Here is a 10,045-nt window from a genome sequence, read left to right as displayed (position 1 = left end):
AGAAATGAGATTATATGGCTTGGAGAAGAGAAGACTGCGGGTGGGGAAGAGGAGGAAGGATAATCATTGGCTTCTATCAGTTGACAGACTGTTTTGTGGAAGAGGAAGTAGACTTGTATTGTTTGGCCCCAGAGCATAGAATTAGTAATGGGTGGAAGGCATGAAGTGGTCATTTTAGGCCTGATATCAGATAAACAAAGAAACACTTAAGAGTTAGAACCTGGGTATGTGTGTAAGGTAAAAAAAAAATTATATATTCTATATATACATAAACATGTGTATGCATGTGTATATGTATACATATATACACATATATGTATGTTTCAAAACATTATCCCATCTCAGACACTATACCTATGAGACTTTATGACCTTGAGCAAGTCACTTAACCTCAATCTCCTCATTTGTAAAATGTGAGTGTTGGAACAGATGTTCTCAGAGGTCTCTTCTAGTTCTATATTTAAGTACTTATGTTTCTCTACACAAATGAAATAGATTCTCTTAGATGGTGCCTTCTCCTCACCTTCTTGCACCCATTGGAGCCCTCAAGCAGAGCCTGTAGGAAGTATTAAAGTGAGAATTCCTGTTCTGGTTCTGATCAATCAACAAACATTTACTAAATTCTTACTATGAACCAGACACTATATGAAATTCTGAGAATACGATGAAAGGAAAAAAAAAACCCCAAGAATACTACTTTAAGGAGCTCACTTTTCAGTAGGACAATTGATGGGGGAATCTTCATGCAAGCAATCATGTAGCTAAGATCTATTTGGTGTAAAAGGGAGGTAAACTCAGGGGAAAGGTAGTGGGAGTGAGAAGAAAGGGAAAGACTTCTTGCAGAAGGTGGGGCTAAAGGAAGCCAGGAAGACCAGCAAGGAGAACTTTCCGAGTCTACAATGCACAGTTTGTAAAAAGGCACAAGATGGAGAAATTGAGTTTTATGTTAAAGGAACAAAAAGGAGGCCATTGTTGCTGGATCCTATGATCCATGTACTGGAGAGAAGCAAAGTGTAAGAAGACTGGAAAGGAAAGAAGGGCCTCGGCTGAGAGGGGCTTTAAAAGTCAGAGGATTGGACTCTCCACTCTTCACTCTGAAGTGTGTGAAGTCCATGATACAATCTGCTTGTTTGTTAGGGGAGGATGGGTATTAGAGTAACAGCTAAATGTGTGATAAGAAAGGGAGGTGAAGCCCACAGACAAAAGTGGAGGCTTAGTAATGGGGTGCACATAGTGATTCAGGTTTCAGCATCATTTCCTCAGTTTTTAAACTAAAACTGACTTTGCAAGTGAGCATTGAGTTGCAAAGGACAGAGTAGCCTCAGATGACATTGATCTAAGGGAGATGGGGTTTGAATGTAGGTATGTGGTTAATTTTCATCTGAATTAGTGATGTCATCTCTTGAAGCAGGTTTACCTTTTCATTTCCTTTCTAGGTTGCTCCCAGTTGCTAGTGCAAATCTACCTTGTTCTCTCTCTCTCTCCATATATATGAGTACATATACAAATGTATATATACATATACGTACAAAATATATTATATGTGCACATGTATACATATATACAAAATATACTATCAAGACCATATACATGCATATTATATGTGTATATATGTATTGTTGTTGGGTTTGTCCTTAGTTCTCAAAGAGGACCATGACATCAAGATGATGATGTGACTTGAACTTGACTTTGATTTGAATGAGAGAGGGCTGTGCAAGGTCACTGACCTCACTTTCTTCTCCAGAGTCATCTGGATCCAGTGGCCTGATATTCATCAGGATGACTGGAGAAGGCCCAGGATGCAATGGGAGACCCTTGCTCTTTCAGGCTAAGGTCTTATCACATTCTCACTTTGAGTGAGATACACCCATTCAATGAATAGGCTTCTTTAAGTAGTTACCCAAGGGATGGCCCCTTTAATTAAAAAAAAATGAAACTGGGAGGGGAAGGACCTCAGGGTTCCTGGGTAAAAGAGAAACAAATATATATACTTCATTTATGTATATTTATTGACTATATATAAAATATATGTATATATAAGATATATCTAAGTATATATATATATGAGTGCATATGTACCAAGACTATACATGCATATATTATTTGTATAATTTGTATAAGACTATGAGTGCGTGTATATGTATATTCACATGTGTATAGTTATCTATAGCTATATATCTACATATATATATATATATATCAGCTAGGCGGTATAGTAGAGAGAGCACTAGATTTGGAGTCAGGAAGACTCATCTTCCTGAGTTCCAATCCAGACTCAGATACTTAGTAGCTCTGTGACTCGGGCAAGTCACTTAACCCTATTTGCCTCAGTTTCCTCATCTGTAAAATGAGTTGGAGGAGGAAATGGTAAACCACTCCAGCGTCTTTGCCAAGAAAACCCCAAACAGAATCACGGAGCTGGACACAACTGAAACAACTCAACAATGACAACACACACACATATATATATATACACATATACACATACACGTGTGTGTGTGTATATATATGTACATATATATATATATATAAAATATATGTAACATAGTCTTGATTGACATGAGTACATACTTTCTCCCCTGTCTGAATGTGAACTCCTTGTGGGCAGGCATTTGTTGCACCTTTGTCTTTGCATCCTCTCCAACTAGTAGATTATGCCTAGCATAATAACATCTATTACATAGATGTTATTCTATTACATAGATGTTATTATAACAATTATTGCTGTGTTAGCGTAACAATAATTGTTAATGCTTAATAAATATTTGTGAATTAGTTGATTGATATTCCAGTATCTTTGTAGGGAAAGAACTCTGGAATGGGTTGAGGGGACCAGGGTTGTACTCTCAACTTCACTAGTAACTTTCTGTAGAGATCTCAAAACCCCTCTAAATCTTTCCCCTTTCTCCCCTCCTTTGTTCTAGTCTTTGAGGATGAACAAGATGAGTTTTAGAGCCCAGAAATATGTCCATACTTCCTCCAACTTTAAAAATAAAACAAGCAACTTTACTTGGTCCTGCCATCCTCTTAAATTATCATATTGCATTTCTCCTCTTTTTCATTGCCAACTCCTAGAAAGAGTCTTTTATACTTGGTACTTCCATTTCCTCACCACCCACTTACTTTTCATCTGTTGCAATATGACTTTCAGGCTCACCACTCTACCAAAAGCCATCTCTTAAAGGTTACCAATGTTCTAACTGCTAAAGGTTAGGCATTTTCTCAGTCTTCACTCTCCTTAAATTTCTGTAACTTTTGATATTTTGACTACCTCTTCCTCCTGGACACCCTTTTCATCTCCACTCTCGGCATCTGTGACAACCTTTTTCCTGGTTTTCTTCCAAACTGTCTTATCACCTCTCCTTAGTCTGTTTTTGCTGGATCCATATTTCATCCTTTAAGCATAGCCCAAAGGCTCTGTCCAGGGCACTTTCCTCTTCATTTTCTATACTAGCCTTTCTTGTTGATGTCATATCTTTCATGGGTTTGATCATCATCTTTATATGCATGACTTAAAAATTCTTATATTCAGCCCTAATAGCTCTCTTGAACTCCAGTTCCAAATTGCCTTCCCTTGCCTTTTCTTGTCTGTGGAGTTATGTGATTATACCTGTGCATTAGGAAGGACTGAAGTAGAGGAAAATGGAGGTAAGGAGATCTGGAGGATGACTGTTGAAACAATACAAGTGAATGATAATGAAGACCTGAATTAGTGGGGATGGAAAAGGGAGAGCAGAGGCAGAATCAATAGAACTGGGGGAATTGATGAGGGATTGTAGTGCTGGGCACAAGGCAGAAGGGAAGTAAGAAAAAGAAGTCAATAATGACCAAAGGTTTCAAGTGTCAGAAGTTCCTTTTTCTTTTTGCTTTTGGTATGTGAAACTGTTGCCTTTATAGGCTTGTGTAGCCTGAGATGTGATCAAGGAGATGAGTAACAGTTTCTGAGGTTTCCTTTTCATTGTCAGCTCTCATTTTAGGCTCCCAGCTCTGAGGTGACGCTATGTTAAGCTAGAATGTTCCCATGAAAAGCATAGGGTTTCATATGGTTCTCTAAGAGCAGATAGCAGACAAGGAAATAGAAGTGAAACTAGGAAGTTTAAACTATGGCTACACTAAGCCTACTTTTCCATTAGTGATTTCAACTGGTACCATGTTGTTCCAACTCTTCATTTTTGTTCTTCTATTGTGGTCCACCGGTAAGTAGATGATTTAAATGGTTCTCCATGAGAAGGTTACTGTGAGAAGGGTGTGGCAGAGGCAGATGGGATATTCGGTATATGTGAGTGTTATTTTAAAAAGCACTGTAAGTTAGTTTGCAGAGGGAGGCTTTGTTCTACCTACTCTCTTTGTCTCCTGTGTGTAGATATCCAGTAGCTTAGCTGCAAATATGGGAGAGAGATAGCTTAGCCATTTTCCTAGGTGTTGATTTTTTCCTTTTCTAGTTTTCCTTTTCTAGTTTTCCTCTGGAGATATAACAAGGTTTATTATGGCAAGTTGTTGTTGTTCAATGGTTTCTGACTCGATGTGACCATATGTCCATAGTGTTTTCTTGGCAAAGAAATTGGAATGATTTGCCATTTCATTTTCCAGGGTGTCCCCTTTTTTCAGATGAGGAACTGAGGCAAATAGGGGTTAAGCGACTTGCTCAGGGTTTTCTTTCTTTTTTTACGTGTTCATCTTTTGTTGCCAAAGAAGATCATGCCATTAGAGAAATAATGACATGACTTGCACTTGACTTTGTTTTGAGTGAGGGTGGGCTAGTCACACAGCTAGTAAGTGTCTAAGGCTGGATTTGAATTTAGATCTTCCTGACTCTAGACCTGGTGTTCCATCCATTGCACCACTTAGCTGCCCCTAGGTAGATAGTCAACCTCAAAACAGGATGAATGATTTAATAACTTCAGTGAACCAGTTGAATAATTATTTTTCTGTCATATGCTTTGCTTTAGTAAAACTTGCCTACCCCTGTTCCTTCCATTGCCTTAGATTCTTTATTTTTTTCTTTTTCAATCTCTACCTGCAGAGTCCTCAGTAGATACCTACACAGCAGTGGTAGGTCAAACTGTCCTTTTGCCGTGTTCCTACGTGGTTAATCCAAAAACTGAAACTGTGCCCATGTGCTGGGGTAGAGGGACCTGCCCTTTAAATCAATGTCATGAAGAATTTCTCAGGACTGATGGACAGAGAGTGGCATTTCAGAAGATGAAGAGATACCAATTAAAGGGCAATCTTCTTCAAGGAAACGTGTCCCTAACAATTGAGAATGTGAGAGAAACAGACAATGGGACTTATTGCTGTAGGATACAATTTAAAGGCCCATTTAATGACCAAAAAACATCTCTCAAATTAGTGGTCAAACCAGGTAAGTGTCTTTTCTTTTTCTCCTTTATAAAATTCTTATGGAAAAATCAAAGGAAGAAGGAATTTTCAGAAATTCACAGCCTCATGAAGCATCAAAGGGGGAAGGAATCTTAGAGGAAATCTTATCCCATCAATATCTATACAAAAGCCCATGCAAGTCACATCTGAGGATCAGTCACCCAGCTGTTTCTTGAAGTCTTCCAGTAGTAGCAGTGGTGGTGATGGTGATGGGGGCATCATCCCATAAAGCAGCTCATTCCACTTACCAATAGCTCTTTAATAGGAAAGTTTTTTTTTTTCCTTTTATTGACCTTAAATTTTTTTTTTTTTTTTTGCAACTAAACATCATGGTCATTATCAACAAGCATTCATTAAGCTCCTACTACTGGTATTATGCTAAGCCCTAGGGATACAAAGAAAGGCAAAAACATGGTCCCTGCCCTCAGGGAGCTTATATTTAATGGTACCAGACAGTAGGTAAACAACCAAATACATATAAGAGATATACATTTTAAATGGGAGAAAGGGAACTAGTGTGTGTGGAGTAAAGAGGTAAGGAGGGATGGGAAGGGGACCAGGAAAGACAAGGGTATGTCAGCTTGAATGTGACCAGGAGAGCCACTTCTTAAATTTTCAGTGTGAACATTTATACCTCAGAAATCAGTAAGTCTTACAAATCAGGGATTGATTTATTGTTTTGTTGATTGTTTAGACAATAGATAGAAAACAGAAAATGCTAATAATACAAATTAAATTTTAAAATGTGTTGGTCATACATTTTTCCTCTCACTGCTGAGACCTTTCTTAGACACGTTCTAGCACAATCATATATATGTATGGCAGGCAGAGGTGGTATTTGTGTTGAGACACCAGCCAAAACCTTCCCTGCAAACTCTGACTTCCCTGAACTGTGACCTTTCATGGTCACCAACCTTTGAGGAGCTAAGGTACTTGATTAGTATTAGAGCTGGTTAGACCCTGGCAAAACATTTGAGGCAAAAATAGGCATGCCAATTACCCGCATGAGAGAAGGTCATGTTTCAGTTACATTAAAAAGCAGTAGGTTGAACAAGTTGTGGCATATGGTTGTGATGGAATACTACTGGGCTATAAGAAATGATGATCTCAATGATCTTAGAAAAACATAGGAAGACTCCAACAAAATAGTGGAGAGAAATGAGCAGAACCAAGAGAATGCTGTATACAATAGCAGTAACATTGTTTTAAGAATGACCTTGAGCAAATAAGTCATTTTGACTTTAATAAATACCCAAATTAACTATAAAGGACATACAAAAAAAGATGCTACCTGCATCCAGAGAAAGAACTGATAAATAGAAGTATGTGTAGAATAATTTTACATATATTACCTATTTGTGTCTAATGGTAGCCATCTCTAGGGTAGGGGATGAGGAGGGAAGAGAAAAAGGAAAAAAAAGATATTTACATGATAACTTTATTATATATTTAAAAGAAATAGCAAGTTGTACATAATAGATTTGCAGTTACATGTGCAATCACTTTCTTATTATACTATATTATGAAAATGTTTGCTTTATTCCATAAACTAATTTTTTTAAAAGCAGTCAGATAATAAAGAAACAAACCATTAAATAGTCAGTGATGAGGGCTAGCAACTAAATTTCATTAACTGAAAGCTCTAATTGGGTTTATTGTGGAGTTTATCCCACAAAGAAGATTCCAGAAAATTTTTGATAGAATTAGAGCTCCTCTTAAACTAATCCTCTCCAACTTCATTTCCTGTGCCTACATCTCTGCATCCTTTGAGGCTGTCAATCACCCCTCTTCTCCTTGATGCTCTCTTCTCTCTCATTTTTCCTGCCATTGCTCTCTTCTAGTTCTCCTCCTACGTGTCTGACTGCTCTTTCTCTGTCTCCTTTGCTCCATCTTCATTCAAGTCATACCTGTGAATCATAGGGATCCCCCAAAGCTCATCCTGGGTAATTTTACACTATTTTGTTTGGTGATCTCATCCACTGGAGTCAATGATCATCTGTAAACTAATGGTTTTAAAATCTTGCTCCTAATTCTTTGCTTCAACAAGAAGAGCTGCTATAAATATTTTTACATGTGGGTTCTTCCTTCTTTGACATCATTTGGTATTGGTCTAATACATAGTCTGGTAACTTTGGGGACAGGTTTCTTAATTGCTTTCCAATCCACAGCTCTTCCAACAGTGCATTAAGTTGCCTGTTTTCCTCTAACCCTTCCTATTTTTGTCATTTACCTTTTTTTTTGGTCACCACCAATCTGAGGGGTAAGAGTGTGAACCTCAGGGTTGCCTTATCTTTATTTACCCATTTATTCAGGATTTGGAGCAGCTTTCCATATGACTGTTTATAACTTCAGCTTCCTCCTTGCAAAACTTCCTATTCATGTATTTGGATTATTTTTATTAATTAGGGAATGGCTCTCATTCTTATAAATTTGAATCAGTGCCTTATGTATCTTGGAAATGAGGTACACAGTTTAGGGAAAGTACAGGGTTTGGAAGAAAAACTTTGGTTGCTATCTGAGCTTAGAGTGTTTCTTATGGGAAAGAGAGAGGATGGCGGAGAGAGCAGAGGTAATGTTTCTTCCTGTTAAACGTGAGATGAGAAGTAAGGCAGCATTTGATGTGAGAAGGGATTGACCTAGTAACAAGAATGAATCCAAGCCGGTTGGATTGGAGGAATACTTCTGGTAACACTTTAGGTGACAACAATTCCTTATTAACAAAGCAAGCAAACAAGGCATTCTATTTTGAAGTGGTTGTGGAATGGGATGTGGGGAGTAGGGAAAACCAAGGGAAGATTTAAGTTCTAGAAGGAATTTTCAGTAGGATCTGCTATATCCTGAGCTCTCAGCTGAATCAAAAGAGATCAAATCCCATAGGATCTTGAGATTTAGAGTAAGAAAGGATCTTAGAGATCTAGCCCTTCCTTTTACACAGGAGAAATTGGAGATTCAGAGAAGTCAAATTACTTGCCTGAGGTCATAGAATCAAAGATTTAGAACTAGAAGGGGCCTTAGAGACTGAGTCTAGCACTCTCATTTTTTAGATAAGGAAACTGAGGCCCACAGATGTTAAATGACTTGCCCAGGGTCACATACCTAGTAAATGTCTGAAGCAGAATTTTAACTCAGGTCTTCCTGATTCCAAGTTCGGTGCGCTAGCCATTACACCAAGTTGTCTCTTACATATAGGCATTAAGTAGCGAAGGGGGCAGTTAGTTTGCCCAGTGGATAGAACGTTGCCAATCCTGGAATCAGGAGGACTTGAGTTCAAATCTAGTCTCAGACACTTAACTAGCTGTGTGACCTTTTTTGCCTCAGTTTCCTCATCTGTAAAGTGAGTTGGAGAAGGAAATGGCAAAACACTCCAGTATCTTTACCAAGAAAAGCCCAAATGAAGTCATGAACAATTGGACATTACTGAAATGATTCAATGGTAAGAAGTAGCAGAGGATAACTTTATCGCTGTCTCCTTCAAGGTGAACTTTCTTTTCCTGGAGACTGGAGCTTTGCTTTCTATTCATTCATTCATTCATTCATTCATTCATTCATTTGTTTATTTATTCTTTCATTCATTTCTTTATCTACTTATTCTTTCATTTATTTGTATGTTTATTTATCTGTTTGTTTGTTTGTTTTTACTGTGATTGGTTCCCAGTATTTCTTAAGGAGATATATAGACATACATACATATATGTATGCATATAAATATATACATGTATGTATATGTATATTTGCCACTTTAGAGTTTGGAAAATGCTTTCATAGCCATTGTATCATGTAATTTTCTCTGTGAAATAGACAGAAATGATATTCTTTTTTTTTCAGCTTTATGGATAAGCAAAGAAAACTGAGCTGAAAACAACTAACTTATTTAAGGTCACCTGGCTAATAGGAGGCAAAGCAAAACCTGGAATCATGCAATGTTAGAAGTAATCTGGAACTCAGAGATTTAGAGATGGGACATCTTTAGCAGCATCCAGTCCAAGCCCCTTATTTCATTGTTAAGGAAAACCAGGTCAAGAGACTTTTGTCCATAGTCACATAAATAGTAATCATGGGTGTGCTAGAGCTAGCTTGAACTAGAGTCAGTTGTTAAATGATCAAGCATGAGCATTTATACGTCAGAAATGGGCAAAGACTACAAATCAAGGAGTAATTTATCATTTTGATGATTGGTTAGACTTAAAAAAGAGATGGAGAAAATGTTGATAAAGGAAATTAAATGTTAAAATGTGTCAAGCATACATTTTTTTTTAGACCAGAGAGCTAGTTGTTAAACACTTACCAATATAACACTGATAGTAAGTGGCAGGGACAGCTAGGTGGCATAGAGTACCACAATCAGGAAAAACTGAGCTGAAATCTAGTCTCAGATACTTACTAGCTTTGTGACCCTGGGTAAGTCACTTTAACCCTGTTTGCCCCAGTTTCTGTATCTGCAAAATGAGTCAGAGAAGGAAATGTCAAACAAGACCAGTATCTTTATCAAGAAAACCCCAAGGACAGTGTTGGTGTACTATGGTCCACAGGGACATGAAAAGTCTGACACAGCTGAACAACAATAAAAATAAGTGGCCAGAGCCAGTATTTACACCTGTGGATTCGAACCCATCTGACTTCAGATCCTATACCCTACTGCACCATACCACATCCCTTAGAGATCTTC

The 10,045-nt window shown here is 37.8% G+C and overlaps 1 protein-coding gene across 1 annotated transcript in view; it reads left to right on the top strand.

Annotated features, from left to right (window-relative positions):
* The first annotated feature begins 3,955 nt into the window (after window positions 1-3,955).
* Window positions 3,956-10,045, top strand: part of LOC140518557 (hepatitis A virus cellular receptor 2 homolog) — a 28,613-nt gene continuing 22,523 nt past the window's right edge. The window contains exons 1-2 of the mRNA XM_072630839.1: window positions 3,956-4,196; window positions 5,024-5,362. Coding sequence (XP_072486940.1) covers window positions 4,151-4,196; window positions 5,024-5,362 — 385 coding nt within the window. The 5' untranslated portion in view covers window positions 3,956-4,150. The remainder of the gene's footprint in view (window positions 4,197-5,023; window positions 5,363-10,045) is intronic.

This window comes from Notamacropus eugenii, chromosome 1 (genome assembly GCF_028372415.1).
Source record: "Notamacropus eugenii isolate mMacEug1 chromosome 1, mMacEug1.pri_v2, whole genome shotgun sequence".
Classification (NCBI taxonomy): domain Eukaryota; kingdom Metazoa; phylum Chordata; class Mammalia; order Diprotodontia; family Macropodidae; genus Notamacropus; species Notamacropus eugenii.
The sequence above is the reverse complement of the archived record's forward strand: the minus strand, read 5'-3'. Positions and strand labels throughout refer to the sequence as shown.